The following is a 22,907-nucleotide window of genomic DNA, read 5'->3' on the forward strand; positions in this document are numbered from 1 at the left end:
AACCCCCGACCCCCCCACCCCACTACGAGAAAAAAATTTCCCTGAAAACGTCTGTATACTTCCCAATAACCAATACTATATGTTAACATTGGGTAAAGTTCATAACTTTCAGTCCTCCCCTCGGGGACTTCGGGGGATTAAATCAACCTAAAAGACATAGTTATCATATTTTCGACCATGCTGAACAAAATGGCTATCTCAAAATTTTGATCGGGTGACTTTGGGAAAAAAATGAGCTTGTGAGGGGGCCTAATTGCCCTCCATTTTTTTGCTCGCTTAAAGAGGGCGCTAGAACTTTTAATTTCCGTTCCAATGAGCCCTCTCAAGATATTCTAGGACCACTGGGTCGATACGATCACCCCTGGGATAATAAAAAAAAATCAATAAATAAATAAACAAATAAACACGCATCCGTGATCTTTCTTCTGGCAAAAAAAGCAAAATTCAACATTTTTGTATATAGGAGCTTGACACCTCTACGGTATGGTTCTCTGATACTCTGAATATGATGGTGTGATTTTTATTAAGGTTCTATAACTTTTAGGGGGTCTTTCCCCCTTTTTACGAAAATCAGCCAAATTTTCTCAGGCGCGTAACTTTTGATGGGTTGGACTAAATTTGATAAAATTTATATATTTGAAATCATCATTAAAATATGATTTTTTTGATGTATCTATTGTTATCAAAATTCCGTTTTCTAGAGTTTCGGTTACCATTGAGCCGTTACCACGAACTGTTTGATGAGCAAGCGTTTGATTCAGCTGATAGAAAAGCTTTAGCGCAGGTCTTATCCTTGTATGGTAAACCAGACAAATACATTAAGGTGATTAGCGTTATGTACGAGAATAACACTCCTGCGGTTTAGGTAGGAAGTGAGCTTAGTGGCTGGTTTTGTATTAAATCAGAAGTTAAGCAGGGTTGTGTTCTATCCCCCTTTATATGGATCATTTTGATGGACATTGTCGTAGGGAGCATAGGAAAGGCAATGGGAACCATGGAATCAAATGGGGAGGAAAAACTCTCCTGGACTTAGATTATGCTGATGATTTAAGCATCCTAGATGAAAGTGTTTGCAAAATGAATGAAGTTTTAGAGGTTTTGCGAGTTCAGGGTGTCAGAATAGGTCTGAAAACTACTGTTAAGAAGATTTAGTCGCGTAGAATAGCCAAGGCCCAGGGTGTTTTTCCACAGTTGAAAAAAAGTTTGGAAGAATACGAAGACAAGTGTGCAAACCAAGATCAGAATATTCGCAGCTATGTGATGACAGCGGTCAAGCATAATTCTGAAGTGTGGGCGCTCCGAAAAACAGAAAAAGATTTGCTCGATATTTTCCAGAAAAATTGCCAAAGGATTGCTTTGGGTACCTGACTGACTGACCATATCTCGAACATCAGGCTGTGCGAAAAGTGTTTTTCAGTCCCGCTTTTTGGGGCTATAATGAGAGAAAGGTAGAGATGGCTAGTGAAGGTTTTGCATGTAAAGGATGACAGATTGCCAAAGACTGTCCTTGTCGACCAACCATCTAGGGCCAAACGAAATGAAGGTCGTCCCCCGTTGGGCTGGGAGGATTTAGTAAGGAAATATTTAAGGGAAATGGGAACTTCCTGAGAAGGTGTAAAGAGGGAGGCTTTGATTAGATTGGGATGGAGGAGCGTGCGCAGTGTTGGCCTCAGGCGGCTTGGTGCTGGTGAGTTGTTAGTAGTAGTAGTAATTATTCTCAAACGAAGAATTTCCTTGGGGATATGCATTTTACAACTGATGAGCCACCTTCAGGAGTAACATTATCAAATTATTAAAATAACATCATTAAATATAACATCATCAAAAAATATACCGTTTTATCTGAATTTAGGGGAAAACTGTTCATCTGAAAAAAGTGTTCAACACAGATAAGTGTTCAAATGAGATATTTTCCTAAAACCACACTGTTCTTATCTTAAAACTTTATCTACAGCATCTCTAAGTTTAAAAAGTGTCATCATACAAAGTAATTTACTTCCTAAAGAAACCAGGCAATTGTCTTTATAATTGCCACGTTCTCTCTTATCACCTTTCCTATAGAGGTTTTTAATTAGAGGGTTTTCCTAAAATCGCTAGGTACTTCCCCTTTTCAAAATCATATTCATAATCTTCAGTAGCTTATTTCTAACCTCATAACCATCATTTTTAAGAAGCTCATTTACCATACTATCAGCACCTAGGGCCTTATTATTTTTTTAATCCTTTTAGTATTGTCATTAATACTTCTTGACAAAATATATTTTCCTTCACATCCAAAGAGTCACAAACTTTTCATTCTCCTCTATATCTTTTCCTACAACTTTATCACGGTTTTCGCCAATTCTCAAAATGTTCTGCCCATCTCTCTTTAACTCTTTCCTTATCTCTAATTATGGCCCCGCTCCTATCTTTAACTGGGACAAGTCATCAATTTATTAACCTGCCAGCAGAATATTATAATATTATGACAATAATATTTTATATAATATTTTAATAATATAATATATAAATATTATTGACAGAATATTTTTGCTGTCTGGCTGCATCTTCCGTATGTTCTGTAATTTCATCCATGGGTAAAGGGAATACGCATCCACCTACAACTCTCCAGATTTTACTTCTCTGATGCACTTAGCTATTCAATTGGGGCTAGAAAATTCTACCTTTACTGGTCGAATCGACCACCTCCTTAACAATCTTTTCCAAAATTAGTGCGTGTGATAAGGACAGTCCAATCATGACAATTGATAATACTACCTAGAATTCTATTTTAAACCAAAAATACCAGCTGAAGTAAAAAAAAAAGATAAAATACCTGAATAAAGTCAACTTCCGATAAAAGAAATACACAAATTAAATACTTTAATTTACTGGCGTATAGATAATTTCGAAAACGTTTGTCCAGAAGATATATGCAATAATTTCGTTGCCGGTGTTTGAATTTGTTTTTTTTTTTTGCTTTTTGTTTTTTTTAAAAAACGGTTTTTAAGTTAAAAGTAAGGATCAACATTAAAGGTTAAAACGAACAGAAATTATTCCGTAAATGAGGGGGATTGCCCTTTCCTTAACCCTCGCTATTTACGCTAAACTGTGAAAGTTCTTTGAAATACTTCTTAATCAAATCAATGGCCCTTGTGCTTGGGCATTAAAAAAAATCCCGAGATGATAGGGGTATGAAGCCCTTACCTTTTTTCAAATTATCAATTTCGTTTACTTGAATCTGGTACTCATCACTGGCTTTTTTCAGCCTTTCTTCAAGCATCACAAATTGCTGAGCAATATAAATCTTCTGATAATGCTCCAACTCACGCTGAATCTTTTGATAGTTAAGATACTGTGACCTATCTTCCTTTAGCTTATTTATTGTAGGCGTTATATCTTCCATTATAACCTGTGGAAAAGGCATATTTTAAAAAAGAAACTAATCATTACTGGATCTAAAACTATAACAAAAAAAAATATCTGCAAAAAGAATCACAAAGGCATCTTCGAGAAGAAGAGGAATAATTTCTTTTTAGAATTGTCAAACAAATAGAATTGGGCTAAATAGTATTACTGAAAAGCCCGCCTGCTGTTAAACAGAAGAAGAAGAAGAAGAACAAAAATAACTGTGAGAATATACCTAACTCATATGTCATTTATATCTGTCATAGGAAGTTCTAGCCGAGTGGTTGACGTGCTGGATTTGAAATCATTTGTCCAAAGGGCGAGGGTTCGATTCCTGGTGTGGCCAGTATTTGGTTTATTTCAGAGTTCGCAGATTACCGTCATGTATCTTTTGGTTTCGCCATGTAGCAATTGATATAAATTCACCATATCTCCTCTTCTCTAATTTTTTTTTTTTTTTTTTTTTTTTTTTTTTTTTTTTTTTTTTTTTTTGTAGCTCTATCCATCTTCTAATAAGGAGTATCGTTTCGTTTTGAAATTTCCAGGACCCGATCTCGAAGTTGTTCAAAGCTTCTGAGTGTCATAGATCTGTTTTGTGTGTGTTGATTGATGCTTATGTAATGATGTTATTGATTTTCTTTTGTTTACTTGTGTTTCTTTTGTTTTTCTTTTGTCTTTGGTGCTTTTGTTTACAAACTTTTTTCTTTGTTTATTTGTATTGTTGCCATGCGCAGAAGAGAGCTAGAGTGGGCAGGGACAGCCGTATTGGGACCAGTCAACCTGTAGGTTTGCTGGGAACAAGCAGCTCAAGTACTTGCACTTCATACAAGCAAAGGAAATTTCGTATTTAGTTTTGATTTCTTGGTCATGAATTCAGAAAGAAAAATATCAGAGAAAAAATAAGTTCGGTCAAGAAGTTCTAGAAAATATGTTGGAAGCTGAAAGGAGCCCATTTAGGATTCCAGGTGTTTTCTGTTGTTTTTTTTTAGAAAAAGAAGAAGAAATTCAGACTGTTGATACAGAAAAAATATGAACCGTCAGTTCCTGGCTCACTTGTTGAACTGGTCTCAACAATTAGCATCGTACCTACATAACTCCGAAAGTACCAAGCAAAAAAAAGTAAATTATAACAAGAAATAATATATTAGATACAATAAATATAATCAAGTACATGGGCGTAGGGAGGGGGTGGCAGGGTGGGGCAGCTTCCCCCCTAGACCTTCAAATTTACATTAGATATGGCTTAAAAAGCAGATGGTTGGAAAAGCAGTTGATAAAAAGCCCCCCATCACACTATCAACTGCCCCCCCCCTAGACAATCTGCTGCCTACGCCCATGATCAAGTATATACAATAAAAAAAAACTATGAGATATCAATGCAGCAGAAATCAAATGAAAAAAAAACAGTTTTAGTTTTTATTTTATTTTTGAATTAAAATAATTTTACTTTTTTGACCTGAAGTAGAAAGCAATGTTACAATTTGGTATAAACACGAGGATCATATTTGGTGCAAATGACCAGATAGTGACAAAAATACAGTATCTTGAAGGTTAAAGTTTTCAACCAGCCTCTCCCTTAATCCACGCGTAGTCAATCTTCATCCATGGTATCTTCCGAAAAGATCTGCGGAAATTCAGCCATAAATGAACCATAAATCTCTTCAAATATCCAAGCCATCGTAGCTGTAGCTGCTGTTATTTCGTATTATTTTTTTAGTCGGAGATAGAAAATTTTTAGTTTTTCAGTATAAAACATAGACTAATCTTATCAAAAATGTGATTGATCAGCTATCAGTAAAATATACCTACCCTAATTGGAGTTTTTGAACATTCTTTTGTTAAGAATGAAAATAGACTATAATAAATAGTAGGCTAAATTAAAACGAGTTTAGGCGGTACTAAACTGTCCTTTTTGTAAGATGAATCTTCTAGTAGAGTCTTCATCCACCTAGTCTGTCCTCTGTGTACACCTCAGTAGCCAGAAATGAGGGAGGCTAAGAGGAAATATACCTATTAAACTTGGTGTTACAGATTTGAAGGAAAATTATACAACAAACAAAATCCTTTCTTTTTGTATTTCAAGTTAGGATTGCCTGTCATCTAAATGTAAGTGTTCAGTTGAAAGTGAAAGATGATATAACAGCTAAAGAAACTAAGAAACAGGTAAAGATGTGGAGTCCCAAAGAAGTGAAAAAAGAAGTCAAAGAAGTTTCTCATTAAGAAAAAGTTAAGCAAATTTTTAACCAAACATCTACCCAAAAGCAAATGCCCCAAGAGTCAGAGTCACCACGATAGATCAAGTGTTTCTGTGATTTCCACTTTATTTCAATAATTTCGCTTGTTTTAACTATATTAAATCATGGTACATTTTGTTAAAAATTATAAATTAAAAAACATTTTTTTCAAAATTTGATGTTGCAAAATATCTATGCAACAATGTCGTGCTGCCTCGTATTCTTTATGTTATGGATGTCTGGAAAACGTTTACTAAACTCAAAAAGCAAAATCCGAACTAAGTTTTTTCCGTTCCTTCGAAAATTTGCCCTCAGGAAAATTCGCCCTCACGAATTTGTACTCAGGGAAACATTAGTATAATCCTACGCACATCCTGATTAGAGTAGCATCGCTAAATGTTCATCACGCTTTTGATCTGCAACAAAAACAGTTCTCACTGGTCCTCACTTTGCGAGAACTGATCCTCATTTTGATAACAGCTTAACAGACGTTTTTGGCTATTGCCTCGACATTGTAAAAATGACAAATACAACCTTTTGGCGTAACAATGATGGTAATGCAGGTTTTATAGTTTTGACCAATTTGTGCTCAGGAAAATATTAATATAATACTACGCATATCCTGCTTAAGGTAACATCGCACTCACGCCTCAAGGCCATATCTGGAACTTATACACTTCTGAGGTATTTGCCAAAAACTATTTGAGATGATTTTGTAAGGAGGACCAGCAGCCTAATTTATGTTCAATCACACTTCTGATCTGTACTGAGAACAGTGCTCACTTCGAGAACAGCTTAGCAAACCGCTTGGGCAATTATCTCAATAGTGTCCAAATGTCAAATGCGACCTTTTGTCAGACAATGACGATTCGCTGCTTCATACTCTCAAGAAAAATGTCAAACGTGATCTTTTGGCGCGACCGTGACGATTTGCTGCTTTATATTTTCCAGAAAAATGTCAAGTTTAAAAATGTCAAACGCGACATTCTGGTGTGACGATATATGACTGTAGGTTTTACAATTTTGAGAAATTCGTGTCCATACGAATATCAATGTATTCCTACGCACATTGTAAGCATTAAAGACAGCGAAAACGAAATGTGATGTGTTTGAATTGGTTAAGTGGAAACTTATTGGTTAAGTTAGTACCAGTTATGCAGGTATACATCTTTTGGTAGTAGCTGCACCCAATTTAAAAAAGAGAAACAAGGGTGAAAAATCAGCAAAAAATAAACTAAAATATATGAAAAACCAACAGCTTAAGGTGAAGCTTTCTTTAAAGGTTTAGTTGCCTGTGAAAATAAACAGACCGTTAATATTTGGATTTGTACAGACGAAAAGCGTTGTCCAATTTAACTAAGTAGTCTAGCCTATTATTTTCACGGTCTAACGTGACAACACTGAAGAAAATGTGACCAGTCCTAAAAACTTGATAATTTTGTAACAACCAAAAGACAAATAAAAAAAAAACATGATTTTAGATATGAATGGATCTAAGACAGGTGCAAGGTCCAAATAGGTGTGTTTATTTTGATGTCCTTCGAACTTTAATTATTAATTCAAATCAATACAATTACCTCTTCAATTTCTCTAAGCTTAGCGTCTTTCTTCTCAATCGTCTTCTCAGCTTGCTGCTTCTTCACTTCGTACATCTTAGTTCCAGCCGCTTCTTCTAACATACCCAAAATTTCAGGAGGTTTCATGTTCAAAACCTACAGAAAAATTGCATCAATTCAATTGTTTCTCCGCTTTTACTCAGTAATTACACTTAAATAGGAACCTTTATTTTTGCTTTTTATTTTTTTGCTCATTTTAAAAGTCTTCTCAGTTTGCTCCTTCTTTACTTTGTACATCTTAGTGCACGGCGCTTCCTCTAACACACTCAGAATTTCAAGAAACTTCATATTCAAACATAAAAGAACTTGACTTACTTGACTTAAGTCCCATCCGTCCTCGAAGGTCGTTTTGGGGCCTCTTCATTCACTATGTTATTGATGTGGCGTCTGTATGAGCATCTATCTTCAGTCAGGCGTACAAGTTGTGGCAGGTTGAGTGTAGAGAAGTTGTCTTTCCATCTCTTAGGGGGCCGACCTCTGGGGCGAGAACCATGCACGCGACCATCGAAGACTATTTTCGGCAGACGAGAATTTTCCATACGCTGGATGTGGCCTAGCCACCTAAGTTGTTGCAGTTTTATTTTATCAAGTATGGTGTGTTTGATCTTGAGGCTTTCAACCAACCTAATATTAGAGATCCTGTCCAGGTACGTAATGCCAGCAATACGGCGGAGTGACTTTGTTTCAAATGCGGCTAGGCGACGTTGGTCATCTGTTTTGAGGGTCCATGACTCACAGGTGTACATGGCAATGGGGATAATCAGTGTGTTAAAGAGTCTTGTTTTCAGCAGTGTCGACAAATTCTTGTTCCTCCAGATCGGAAACATAAAACATAAACATAAAAGAAACTTGCCTCGAATTCACTCTTCAACTACATTATTAAGCAATTACACTTAAATAGGAACATATGTTTTTTTGCTCATTTTACTGCTTCACATACGTTGTATTTGCCCCCTTATGTCAATTATCTGTACTATGTAAGCCAATTAGTAGAAACAAATTTAATTGATAGTAAGTGATTTTCTTCTAGAACCATCACCATTATCAGAATGTGAGAAGCTTAAAGCTCGAATTAACTTTCGTTTTTCTCTTGACGACAGACGACCGGTGAGTTCTGGTAATAGTGGTTATCACGAATTCAGACATAAAAAAAAAAATATTCGCTGAAAATTTGAAGCTCTCTTACCCTTCGGTAAGGGAACTTCAGAAAGTAGAGTAGAATATTTTTATTTATAACACATACATAAATAGACGTCAAAAAACAGCGCACATGCCTGGTGGCATACTTTAGCGCTGAAAATATTGCCAACGAAAATACACAGCCATTTTCTAATTAAATTTTACAACAACGAAAAAGAAAACCCTAATGAACAAAATGCTTAGCATGTCAAAAGATATTTCTTCACCAGTCTTAGAAAATGTCACTTGTTGCTGCATTCTCGAACTGATGCTGGAATTGAGTTCCAGATTTTTGGCCCAGTGCGACGGATGCTAAATCCCGCTCTCGATGTCGGGGGAATTTCGCACGAAAGTCTGAACGATGCGTAGTAGGATAATTATGAAATTGAGAATTAGTTGGAAAAATGCCGGAGCAATTTACAGGCAAATTACTATATTGATAATCGTGATAAATACTAGAGATAGAAATTAAATGAAGTTGGTCGAAATAATAGATTCCTGAAGTCCATAAAGGTCAAACTGAAGATCTGCAATCAACATTAAAAAGAATCCTCATTGTTCATTCTTAAGTATTTAGAGAGATTTGAAAAAAGACGAAAAGATAGATGCCCAAACCGAAATGCAATAGATCAAATACGGGTGGACGAAAGAATAATAAATAGATTTTAGGATAGCTTTGGGAAAGAAATGACGAAGACGAGTTAGCTTGCCAATATTTCGTGAAGTTTTTAACGATATTGTTTTTACATATTTATGAAACGACAAATTTCCATCTTAAATAATCCCAAGATATTTAAACTGATCTACCCGTTTTAATTCAAGACCATTCAAGAAAAGAGAGAAGCTATCTGACACTACTGATCCAGTTCGCGAAATTAACATATATTGTTATTTTTTTCATTAAGAGCTAGTAAATTCCTTGAATACCAATCAGATATAGTTAGTAACGTACTTTCGAGGTTCTGGAAAAGAACCGATAGGTACCGGTGAGAAACAAAAATTACAACATCATCAGCAAACATTATAATTTTACAAAGAGGAAAAACTTCTGGCAAATCATTTATAAAAAGAAGAAATAGAATAGGCCCAAGGACAGAGCCCTGAGGCACTCCGTAATTAATCGGTAAAGTTTCGGAGCGGAGATCACGAGATTTATCAACACAATCTAGTCGTCTCCAAGAAAGGTAAGATGCAAAATATTTAACAGCTTGTGTTGAAAACCCATAGGACTTGAGTTTAAAAAGAAGCAACGAATGATTTAAGGTGTTAAACGCCTTGGCGACATCAAGAAAAATCTTCAACACGTGTTGACCATCATCTAGTGAATCATTAATATTTAGTAAAAGCTCGTAAATTGCCAGTTCAGTTGACTTTCCTTTTATAGAACCATATAGAGACGTGTGTAAAATCTTACTATCAAATAAATATTTTTGTAATTGACTATTTGCAAGTTTTTCCAAAATTTTGCTGAAAATCGAAAGTAAAGAAATGCCTCTATAATCTGAAGGGTCTATTGAACTACCAGCTTTAGGTAATGCTATAAAATTTGCTTTTTTTAAAAGCTCAGGAAAAATCCCCTGCATAAGTGATAGATTACAAATATGTGCCAACAAAGGTGAAATGCTTGACGCTATTTGCTTTACGGTTTGAGCCGAAAATCCAAATTCGTCCTTAGAAAAACTCCGTTTAAGCTTCAGAATAGCTTTTCCAGTCTCATGAGGCTTAATCTCAGAAAAAGAAAACGAATTTTCTGAATGTTGCTCATTAACTGAAAGAGAAGGGGAATTCAGTTGCATATTCATAGTCGATGCAAGTCTAGAGCCAATATTACTGAAATAATCCCAAAAAGCATTTACAATTTCATTGAGCTCTGTAACATTTTCTCAATTTAAACAAGGGAATTAATATTAGTGTTTTAAAAGCTGGCAGAACGTTTTTTATCATTTACCAATTGCTATAATTTTCATGTACATGATTTGCACTCCAAAAATTTCTCTTATAATATTTTCTCATTCCGCCTTTAGTAATTGACTTTAGTTAGTTAGTATAAACTTTGGATTCTTCAAACGACTCAGGTGTCTGTAATTTGAAATAATTCTTAAATTTTCTATTTTTATGTTTTAACGATGTCAAAATACCTTCAGAAATCCATGGGTCAAATTTCTGCGCAAACTTTCCATGCGAAATTCGTGTTGAAGAAGCCCGATCCCGCAGTCGCATCATTTGATCATAAAATCTGCAAACGCAGCATTTGCGTCATCTGAGCCATAAACCGAACTCGCTTTATTGAATTACCCATTGTTGAATCTCGATGTTGTTTATTACTATTATTTAAATTTAAAAGAACACTCACCGGAAAATGATCCGACATATCAGACAAAATTACTGATGATTTTTCAGCATCAAATAAAACAGGAGAGAAAAATGTATTATCTAATAATGTAGCTGTGTTAGCTGTGACTCTTGTCGGCAGAGGAATACTTGGACGAAAACTAGAACACAAGATCATACTTAAAAACTTCTTATTATTTCCAACATGGCGATTCAAAAGATCAAAGTTAAAATCACCCGAAATAATAACCGATTTTTTCAACGCTTCTAGATTTTGCAACAGCGGTTCAAAAACTTCAAAAAATCTTCTTGGGTTCCCCGACGGAGATCGATAAACAGACCCGAAAATAAATGGATTACAGCCCAAAGGTACAACTTCAACAAAAATAGTCTCATATATCATTTCATCAAATACAGACAAATCACTGAGAATACTAAAAGACCAGTCATCACGAGTATACAGCATCTGACCTCCTCTCGCATTCTGACACCTTGTACGTGAAATACACTTCACCCCGGGCAGATCTAACATTGTAAGGGCTGTATTAGCAGACAAAAAACTAACGCAAACTCCAACAATGTCTATAGGACTAGATGCAAGCAAGAGCTTCAGTTCATTGAATGCACTTTGTAATCCCTGGGCATTTACATGTAACGATCGGATCGGAAAATCACAATTTTTTGTTTCATCCGATAGAAAGTCGCCTGAAGAATAATCACATTCAGGTAGATTATTTACATAAGGCATATCTTTATCGCTTCCGGTAGCTGAATTTCGAATAACATCTAATTTCAAACGAGAATCAAGAAAACACTGAAAGCGATCCATAAACCAAAAAAAAAATAAAAAAAATTCGCCGCTTCTTAGTTTAGACGAAAGGTTCATGACACATTGCGAATCTGAATTACATCGGAAATCGTTTTACATAGAATTATTTGCGAACCGCACTTGACATAAACCCCACCTCGTAAAGTCCATACATTTTTCAATTCAAACTTATTGCTCGCAAGCTTGTAGATTTCATGCCTTTCCCTGGTTAGAGCCTCATTTACATAGATTCTGGAACATTTCAAATTCTTGCGATTGCGTAGGATCTCCACTGTAGATTCCTCAGTAAAAAATGTAAGTTCAGTCGGAGTTTTTATTTCCGAGGCACCTCCCAAACGCCTTGCACCCTTGACAACGGATTTATCAACATTGAGTCCATTTCACTGTTAAGACAAGCCAATACTTTTTCACCAAGGTGAGGCAAATTACGCGCGGGAGAGTCTATCCCAGATACAATGACCTTAGTCAGAAGAGAAGACTGGTTTATATCATCCAGCTTAGTTTCAAGTTTTTGGAGCTTTGAGCAATTTTGAACAATTCTTGCCCGCAAATCGCCAAGTGATTTCTCAATCAGTTCAAATTTACCCTTGAATTGCAGATCAATCGCCTCATAGACAGCTTGCGTAATAGTATCAATAAAATCTGACTTAATCTGTATCGCCGAAGAACTCCCTAATCTACTCCACTGGTCTTCCACTCTCCTACGAATTTCATCCTGTATGCGGTCACGAAGGTTTACAATTTCTGACTGTATCAAGTTAACCGACTCAGATAAATCTCCGGCTAAACCTTCCGAGTGCTGCGTACACAGCCTTATCGCTCGCTGAACATTTTTTCTGCCATCTCTCAGCGCTTCTTCATATTTCTCAGCGTCGTTACTATCTCTGACGTTACTATCTTAACTTCGTCAGTACCGTAACAGCAAACTTCATAATTACTTCCATTATCTTTGACAGGTATCACCCGCGTAATTTTGCAAGGCCACAGCTTGTAATATTTAAATTGATCAGACGCCCGGTTTCCCACTTGCATACCTTCCGCAAATGACAAAATGAAAAAAGCAAAGTCTCTCTCGCTTAATACGTCCGCACACGTTGTGTGTATGAATGTCTAGCAACAACTGATGACAGTGGGCGGGATCAAAAAAAGGTAGAGCTGAAAATAGCCAATGGAAAATACTAAGTATCCAAGTTAGAATATCCAAAAAATTACGATATAACTCTCATGTGTTAACTAGTCATGACTGAATGAAGACTTCAAATTTAATAACTTCATAGTTCAATTTAAACTTCAATTCAATTTATCAATTTAAACTTCATAGATTTAAGCGAATAAAATATATTATTGACAGATAGTACATGCAAATCTGTTCAAAAGTTTAGCAGAAATATAAAAATCAATTTTTTTTAAGTCATGAGGTGATGAAAAAAGGAGGTCATCTACCAGATATTTATAAAATTATCTCTTACATTTTCAAAACTTCATTTTTTAGGCCTGTATAATTTAAAATACAGAGAAAAATATATTCTCAAACAGCAACTTAACAATAATATTGTGAAATACAAGATTATTGATAAAAGCGTAAAACGTTAACACATTAAGAAATTTATCATCTTATGTCACAACTTAGCTTTCCATTTGCTTTAAGAATTATCTAGCGGACTCGGCCTTGTCTCTTTGCCCCCCCCCTCCAAACTTTGCCACAAGGCCGTATCCAAGGGGGGGGGGGGGGGGGGTACCCGGGTTTGAACCCCCCCCCCCCCCGACATTTTTGACCGAGTCGAAAATAAGTCGAAAATTAGTAAAACCTAGGTAAAAATCAGTGAAATTAGTCGAAAACTAAGTCGAAAATTAGTAAACCCCCCCCCCGAAAAAAAATCCTGGATCCGCCCTTGCTTTGCCAATAACCAGAAATACAGGAATGATCCGGGCGAGAGAGTCTTGGTTGTTATAGTAAGCCAACAGCTGAAATTTAGCTCTCATTCAAAAACCATTGCTGACATTGTCAATAGTGGTAACCAGCCAGGAGGAGGGCGGGCTAATTTACCATCTATGTAACAACTTAGCATTATATTCGCTTTGGTAACTTTCTATGGTGTGCAGCCATGCCTCTATGCTCCCCTCCCAGTTATGCCTAAGCCTCAAAAATAAGCACAAGAGAGATGATGTTATAATGCCTATATCCACTTGTGGAGCAGCCTCTATGCGTGTTGTTAAAATACTATTTGATGATGCATTTAAGATATACCAAGGCAAGGAGTTGCCAGCCAAATAGTAGATATTCGAGTGGGAGGCTCCGAGGTCATTTACTTGAGTGTAAAATATCTGCATGCTAAGTGTTCATTCTTTTTGTTGTTGTTTTACAGCCAACAAGTTTTTTTTTCTTTAGTCAGGCAGTCAATTTACGTTATTGCAACAGGCAGCAAATATTCTGGAGTCTGGCAAAAATCCTTAACGGCTCCAAAATGTGATTCAAGATCATCCTGTCTTTTGATGATTTTGATTGTTGTTTTATTAATACCACCTCAACTTAGAGACCTTTGTTAACTTAAATTAAACTTGGTACTTTTTTTTCAGGAGTATCGTTTTATTCACATTAAAATTTACAAAAATAAGTGCCAAGAAACCTTTTGGTTCGTTAGCCCAACTCCAACTTCCAACAGATAACTCTATATAAGTTAACTAAAACAAAACAATATCCCCGCCGATGGGTTAACTACACATCTTCAACGCTAATTCCTATATCGTATATGGCACAACTAAAATAAAAAATAAATCAATCAAACAAACAAAATCATAATTAATATTACAAAAATTCCTCAAAATTCTCCAAACTCGATTGAAACTTAGCTAAAAACTGTTTGCATTACCTCATAATAATTACTTTATCTGCAGCAATTCAAAAGGCATGATGTGACATTTATATAAAATTTATATTTACAGACTAGAGCCTTAGAGAAACGTTCCGTTGCTGAGTTTTGTATTTGATTAGGTCAAAATTCTGTGAGTAATTTTGCGTTCTATTTTAGAACTATGATCTCCATTATCGAACTATCAGTCAATCAAAAGATAGAAGTGACAGGTTGGCGGTTTTTGAGAACCCTCTTCCCGCATAAGCTACTCATATCAGATCAATGTCGGATATATCTTAAAAAATTCTTTATTTTAACAATTAATCAATAACAAAAATATAAAGTTTCAAAACACATTTTTGAGTTTCCTATTAAATTTGTGACCATTGACATGATGCTTTTTGAATTGCTGCAACCAGCCTGTTTTATCTATATATCCTATTTTAAAATATTATAAAAATTAGTTCATAAATCAAGAATCTCTATTTACTCCAAAATAAAACGATATAATTATTGATAGCCGAGGTCTGGGAGGGGTAGTTGCGCCCCTGCCCCATAGCAATTTACGCCCCTGGGAGTCACCATAACAAAACTAATCTAATTATTTCGACAATATTCAACCCACAATCCTATACCATCATCAAAAAAAAGAAACAAAAATCAAATTTCAATGTCTAAACAATTAATTTGCAAATATATAATGGAGGATATAGAAGGCAAAATCGGCAGTAGTAGTAGTAGTAGTACTGCTACTACTAATACGCCAAGCCAAGCAAGTCAGCTTACCTTTGTGATTCTTCCTTGCATAATAAGAAAATGCGGATTATTGACATTCAACTGTACAGAACGAAACAAATCCTGAACCTTGTTGTTCTGGGCGTTGACTCCATTGATAAGGTACTTGTTTTTTCCTCCGACAACAATTTGACGTGTTATGGTAATTTCATCAAAATGGTCATAGCCTAGAGGACTCTGAAGTTTGTCTGAATTATCAAACGTAATTGAAACAGAGGCTTTTGTGACTCCAGCTGTTCCATTTTTGTAAACAAGCTCTTGTAAGTTAGTAGCTCGAACCTAAAACATTAATAATACAAATTAACCATCAAAAATGGGATGTAAGTATTTGTCAACAATTAATAATAAAATACTGTTTTATATTTTAAATGTACATATTGGAAGACATATTTGGTATTTGTATGATATACCCCCTACCTAATATTCTTCTAATATGTTTCTCTGACGCTCAATGCTAATGAAATATACCAAAGTAAGATAAAAATATAATACTTTAGAAACAAATTTGGGCTATATCTTTGCACATTAGAATAGGGGTAAAGTATGGTGGGTCTGCATGCCTTATGTGCTAGGTACAACTATTCTGCATATATTCTGCATATATATATATATATATATATATATATATATATATATATATATATATATATATATATATATATATATATATATATATATATATATATATATATATATATATATATATATATATATATATATATATATATATATATATATATATATATATATATATATATATATATATATATATATATATATATATATATATATATATATATATATATATATGTATATATGTATATGTATATGTGTATATATATATATATATATATATATATATATATATATATAATATGTATATGTATATGTATATATACATATATATATATATATATATATATATATATATATATATATATATATATATATATATGTATATGTATATATACATATATATATATATATAAATAGATATATATATATATATATATATATATATATATATATATATATATATATATATATATATATATATATATATATATATATATATATATATATATATATATATATATATATATATATATATATATATATATATATATATATATATAAACTAACAATTAAATTTGACAATGTCATTCTATCAATAATTAAACAAAAGCAAGCACCTATTTGAAGTGCATGCAAGTTGTAATGCCTGATTTAACTTATATCCATAAACAGAGCTAATAGAAAGTAGATCCTTGTAAAAAACTTCTGATTTCCCATGTGTCACTGATGCCATCTGATTCCATCTTTATTTCTTTTCTTAGAGAAGTACTAGTTTCTGAAATATTACTCATTTTATTCCTAACTAAACACATCATTTATTGATTTAAACACACCACTAAACACACACAGCAGTATCAATTTCACAGATTACAATGCATCAAAACACAATAAGTATTGGATCAATTTTAAAACAACTTTTCAAAAAATTATTTTTCAAAGAAAAGTAAAGAGTCATGTTAAAACTTAAGACAATCAGAAATAAAGTCCTATAATAATCCAAACTTAAAACAACCAGAAATAACTATCAAGAAATAAATTCAACCAAAAACGAACAGAAATTCTTAGTTTGCAAACTAGCCTTATTTTGCAGACTTATTGTCCTTTTCTTCCAAACCTTTCATGACAAGGAAAAAACCATGGTAGGAATTTTGTTCCTATTGCAACTAAATGAAGCAGGGGAATGCTCAGGAAAGATTAAATAAATCCCTGCAGGCCAAAGAGATTTTACCCTGAAATTTAATGGTAAAAAGAATTTATAGTGGCTTAAAAGTTGAACAGGTTATTAGCTGGTCAATTACTGGGTATCTCACCCTGTTTCTGTACTCATTTTTGTTTATCAACAGTTGGTTTTCAATGTCAAATAAAGCCAATCTACCAAAAACAGAAAAGTTTTGTAGGCTATATAGCCTAGGATGATATCTGCCCCCATTAGGGGGAAAGGGCATGTTTACAAGGGTAGTAATTAGTATATTTGGAATCAAAATTAAAACGCACATAGGGTGGAATTTCCATTTTCTTCCCAGCAAAGTAACCAACAAACTGTAATTTTACCCTTACTCCTCCCCTGTTTCTAAGCTGAAGGCAGTTGCCGAGAAGACAGGTTTTAATATTGAGACTTGTCTTTAGGCCCAGTTCATTCCAACATGGGTTGGATACACATAGTACAAAAAGTTTTCACACAGCAGGTTTTAGAGCCAACACATGGAGTTAGAACTATCTCTGCTAAAAATATATATTACTGGGAACAAAGTAGGGAGACCATTAAAATTGCAAAGCACTAACTAGTATTCAACAATTAGATTTTATTTCATGTCAATATGAACCAATTGATGTTCTACATGAATTTTATTTGATGGGTTTTGTGGACAAATTTCATCAACTGTGAATTTTATTTTGTGGCTCATTTGGAATTTCAGGGGGTTTCAAATTCAACAAACCTCAGGTTGACCACAAGAGAAAGTATGGATTCTTGAAAATAGTTTTCAGCAGAAAAATGATGATGTAGACCTTGAAACAAGATTTCAGAAAACTTTTTCCTAATTTTGTTTTAAGTCTTAGCTTTTCTTTGGCTCTAGGTGTTGAAAATGCAATTACAATGGTATGAAAAGATTTTCAGCTGTATTTGAATTTTTTTCAAATACAACATACATTTTTGCAAATGCTTCAAAGTCTCATAAATCAGGTTTTAGTTTAGCAAAGTTTCCAGCACAAAATACTTTCTTTGGGCCACATTTGAGCTATAGACCTATTTTCAAAAGTTAATTCTTTATTGCAACCAGAGAGCTTGTCTAAGGTCATCAAATGTCTATGTCCTATGTTCACTTTAATTTTGTCAATTCAGGAAAATTGAGGGAGGGAGCACAAAATATTTTTTTCAAAATCTAGAAGGGGGGGGGGGCAGTTTCATTTTTTTCGACTTTTACTATAAAAATACCAAAAGAAGGTATTTTTTACTGAGAATAACCCCAAATTCACCCCATCTGATCCTACAAGCTTAATCATCAACATTATTCATGATGCCCTTCTCTACCAAATCATTGATGACTGTCAACGCATCTTAGGGATGGACAGAAACCAAGCTTTCTCAATTTGGCATTCCTCAGGAGACCAGAAGCTCTCCTGTCCACCTCATATATGCCCCGAATCAGAAAGAGTTATCATGTCAACATAGATATCAGGACAACATTCCTCAGATTAACAAATCATTACATTAATAAGACCTTTATGAATTATGAGAAAATTGAAATGGATCTTGGCAGCATTGCAAAGGACAATGTCTTCTGGTTCTGGTTGCTTATAAACGAAGCAAATCAGTATGCTTTGAGCAAACTTGTCCCCAAACCAAGAACACTTCCAACAATGAAAGAAGAGATTAAGAGGGAAATCAACTGTAAAAGCAGACAATACATGAAATATAAAAGCACCAATCCCCCAGAAACAGAGAGAAATATTCCAAAAGCCAGAATAAACTTAAAAACTTGACGCAGGCCTTGCAAACAAGCTTTGAATCCAAGCTTGCATTTAAAGCCAAGACAAACCCAAAGACGTTTTAGCAGTATGTCTCTATCTAAGACCAGAATAGACAATGTGTCAGAAAACTGATAACAGAGCAAGACAAAGAAATTACAGACACTAATAAGCTTACTAACTTACTGAATCTACAATTTCTTGCAGTTCCCACAACTGAAACTAATGCCCTTTACCTTCCCCAAAAAATGTGATATACTCGTATAAGTCCCAATGGAAACTACCACAATATTGTCTACAGATGTCCTTAAACATTTACAGAAGTTAGATGTTAACAAGTTGCCAGGACCCAATAATATATATCTCAGGCTACTAAAAGAAATGTCAGAAGTGATAGCAGAGCCCTTCACAAGAATCTTCCAGGTGTCACTTACCTCTAGAGAGCTACCAGTAAACTGGAAAGTAGCCAACACAAAGCCAGTATTCAAAAAAGGGAATTGCACCAAGTCTGACAATTATCAACCTATCAGCCTAACTTCAGCTGTTGTTAAGATGCTTGAATGTATAGTCAATGATTCAATTCTCAAACATTTAACCACCAAAAAGATCTTGTCGCCTAAGCAGCATGGATTCCAGTCAGGAAATCAATCAAACTGAACCTATTGGAATCATATGAAGTAATTACAAACCAGATTGACCAAGAACACCTAGTCAATCTACTGCTCCTAGACATTGCCAAGGCCTTTGACAAGGTACATCATAGTCAACAGCACTCTGAATTATCTGCTGCTGGCTCCAAGCCATGAACGACTGGCTAATGAATTCTCTTGCCAACCACTAGCAAAACGTCTGTTTATTTGAGATGGGTGGCCAGCCCAAATTACTCTGATGAGGTCATAGTAATGAGTGGGGTACCACAGGGAACAGTACTAGGCTCAACCCTTTTCTTGATGGACATGTACATCAATGACATTTTCTATCATGTGAATATTAATATGCATTTTTTTGCTGATGATGCTAATCTGTTTGGCATTGCAAACCCATAGGACATCCAACATGACATACAGGCTACAGGATTGGGCTCAAGACTAACTTCTCCAATGCAAAACAATCAAATACTGTATTTTGCACCTTGGGCCCAACAACCCAATGGCTACCTACTAAACTTTCATTTCCATCACTAAAATAAAGGAGCATCTAGAGAATATAGAAGAAGAAAAGGACCTTGGTGTCATAGTTGACAGCCAAATATACCATTAGATTTTCTAATTAATGCTATTTGCAAATGTACGGATTGCTGCCATCACAATTAAGTCCTAGTCCCCTCCCACCCCCCCAAATGGGGTTAGATATAACCCACTATGACAAGCACTTTTGCTTGCCACATATAGCCAAAATATAACATAATTTTGCAACACTGCTAATTAATCTCCATAATTAAAAGAGCATGGAATCTTCTGAAACACACTACTAATGATTAAATTAAAAGAAATAAAACAAAATTATTTTAAAAAACACACTATGAATGACCTTTATAAGCATCATGGTAAATACATGTAGGCTACAAACAAGCAGGGCCATCATGTATGGAGGGAGGGGGGATGCCCCCCAATGTTTGGTCACTTAGTAAAAAAAAAGAAGTTGGTAAAATCATGGCACTTTGCACCAAAATTTTTCTGATGCCACTAAAACTCTTTGTTTGGTTCAATAAAGACCACAAAAAAGGGCTGAAGATGCAATTAGCAACAGAAGCAATTATTGAATTATGAAAGAGCGTAAAAAGGCATCAAATGATGTATTCACCTTAATCCTAGCTAAATTATAGGGTAAAATTCTACTTTAGCTACTTTTGGCTATCTTGGAAAGGGGTTAGGTTAGGAAAATGAAACTTTCAGGGATGGGTCTACAGGCTAATGTATGTCCTGGGAAGGTATTTTGAAGTACCTACCTCCACTCCTTCTCCCTCTAGAGGGTCCTGGCCTTTGATGACCTTTAAAAATCTTTGTGTTACAGAAGTGAAACCTTGCAAAATAGATCTTCTGCTTAAAGGAAGTACAACAAAATTGGTTTCAACTTCACAACTTCACTCAATCCCAATTTATAAGGTTTTAAAGATATGCAAATACATTTCCAAAATTTTCAAAGAATGCATTTATATGGCTTAAAATTCTACTCAAATAACAGGAATTGCATTTTCATAACTAAAGCCAGATGAAAAGAAACTTCTAACTGAAAATTAAGGTAAAATATTGTTTAGTCAAAATTTCAATAGACTTGTCAAGTAGGCAAATCTCAGGGGTAAAGTTCTACCAAATCATATTATTGAGTTAGGACAAAAGTGAATACACCATTCGATGCCTTTTTTTTATGCTGATTACAAATATAATAATCATTTCTATCAGAAATGAATTTCAGCCCCCCTTGCTATATATGCCAATTCAGGGTTAGGTTAGGGATATATAGGGGGGGGGGCTGAAATTCCTTTCCAATAGAAATGATTATTATATTCATTATCAGCATAAAAAAAGGCATCAAATGGTGTATTCACTTTATTTCTAACTCAATAATATGACCTGGTAGAACTTTACCATCTCAGGACCCTCTAGAGGGAGAAGGAGTTGAGGTAGGTACTTCAAAAAACCTTCCTGGGACATACTTTGGTCAATATATACCAAATCATATTACTGAGTTAGGACTAAAGTGAATACACCATTCGATGCCTTTTTTTATGCTGATTACGAATATAATAAGCATTCCTATCGGAAATGAATTTCAGCCCCCCCCCCTATATATGCCAATTCAGGGTTAGGTTAGGTGTAGCCTATATAGGGGGGGGGGGGGTTGAAATTCATTTCTGATAGAAATGCTTATTATATTCGTAATCAGCATAAAAAAAGGCATCAAATGGTGTATTCACTTTATTTGAAACTCAATAATATGATTTGGTATATATTGACCCATACTTTAGCCTGTAGACCCATACCTGAAAGTTCCATTTTCCTAACCTAACCCCTTTTGAAGATAGCCAAAAGTAGCCAAAGTAGAATTTTACCAGTAATAGGCTAGTGCCACCTAGAAATTTGCCCCTATTCCTAACTATCAGTCAATATCTACCAAATCATATTATTGAGTTAGGACTAAAGTGAATACACCATTTGATGCCTTTTTTATGCTTATTACAAATACAATAAGCATTTCTAACATAAATGAATTTCCGCCCCCCCCCTATAGATGCCAATTCAGGGTTAGGTATAGCCTATATCGGCTAGGGGGGGGGGGCTGAAACTCATTTCTGATAGAAATGCTTATTATATTTTTAATCAGCATAAAAAAAGGCATCAAATGGTGTATTCACTTTATACCTAACACAATAATATGATTTGGGAGATATTGACCTAACTATCTGTCAATCTCAAGTTAGCTAACTAGGCCTAGGCTATGCTACATTATAGCCTAGCCAAGTTTCTACTAGGATATCCATAGGCCTAATAAAATATTTGGATGAGGTAAGATGATATTGAAGTAGCCTACTAGGGGAATAATTATGAACTCATGATTTATCCCAGGGTAGGAATTTATGAAGGCCTAGGCTACAGAAGTTTCTCTCTCTTGATGCAACTTCTTTCCAAGAAAGCTTAGGCTTGTGAAAGCCTGATCATCTAAAGTTTTACCATCATTTCTGAGTTACACTAGAATCTTATCGAATAAATAAATTGCTGGTAAAATTCTACTTTAGCTACTTTTGGCTATCTTGGAAAGGAGTTTGGTTAGGAAAATGAAACTTTCAGGGATAGATCTACAGGCTAAAGTATGTCCCGGAAAGGTATTTTAAAGTACCTACCTCCACTCCTTCTCCCTCTAGAGGGTCCTGACCTTTGATGACCTTTAAAAATATGTGTGTTATAAAAGTGAAACCTTGTAAAATAGATGTTCTGCTTAAAATGTAGTCCAACAAAATTGTTTTCAGCCTCACAACTTTGCTCAATCCTGATTTACAGAGTTTTAAAGATATGCAAATACATTTCCAAATTTTTGAAAATTAACATTGATATGGCTTAAAATACTACTCAAATAACAGAAATTGCATTTTCAGAACTAAAGCCAGAGAAAAAGAAACTGATAACTGAAAATTAAGGTAAAA

The 22,907-nt window shown here is 34.7% G+C and overlaps 1 protein-coding gene across 1 annotated transcript in view; it reads right to left on the bottom strand.

Moving 5' to 3' along the window:
• Positions 1 to 22,907, bottom strand: part of SMC2 (structural maintenance of chromosomes 2) — a 213,143-nt gene that overhangs the window by 189,776 nt on the left and 460 nt on the right. Inside the window, exons 2-4 of the mRNA XM_089089305.1 lie at positions 15,215 to 15,502; positions 7,199 to 7,333; positions 3,187 to 3,391 (exon numbers count right to left, since the gene is read on the bottom strand). Coding sequence (XP_088945431.1) covers positions 3,187 to 3,391; positions 7,199 to 7,333; positions 15,215 to 15,502 — 628 coding nt within the window. The remainder of the gene's footprint in view (positions 1 to 3,186; positions 3,392 to 7,198; positions 7,334 to 15,214; positions 15,503 to 22,907) is intronic.

This window comes from Artemia sp. Qi Xiang Cuo, chromosome 5 (assembly GCF_049724085.1).
Source record: "Artemia sp. Qi Xiang Cuo chromosome 5, ASM4972408v1, whole genome shotgun sequence".
Taxonomy (NCBI): Eukaryota; Metazoa; Arthropoda; class Branchiopoda; order Anostraca; family Artemiidae; genus Artemia; species Artemia sp. Qi Xiang Cuo.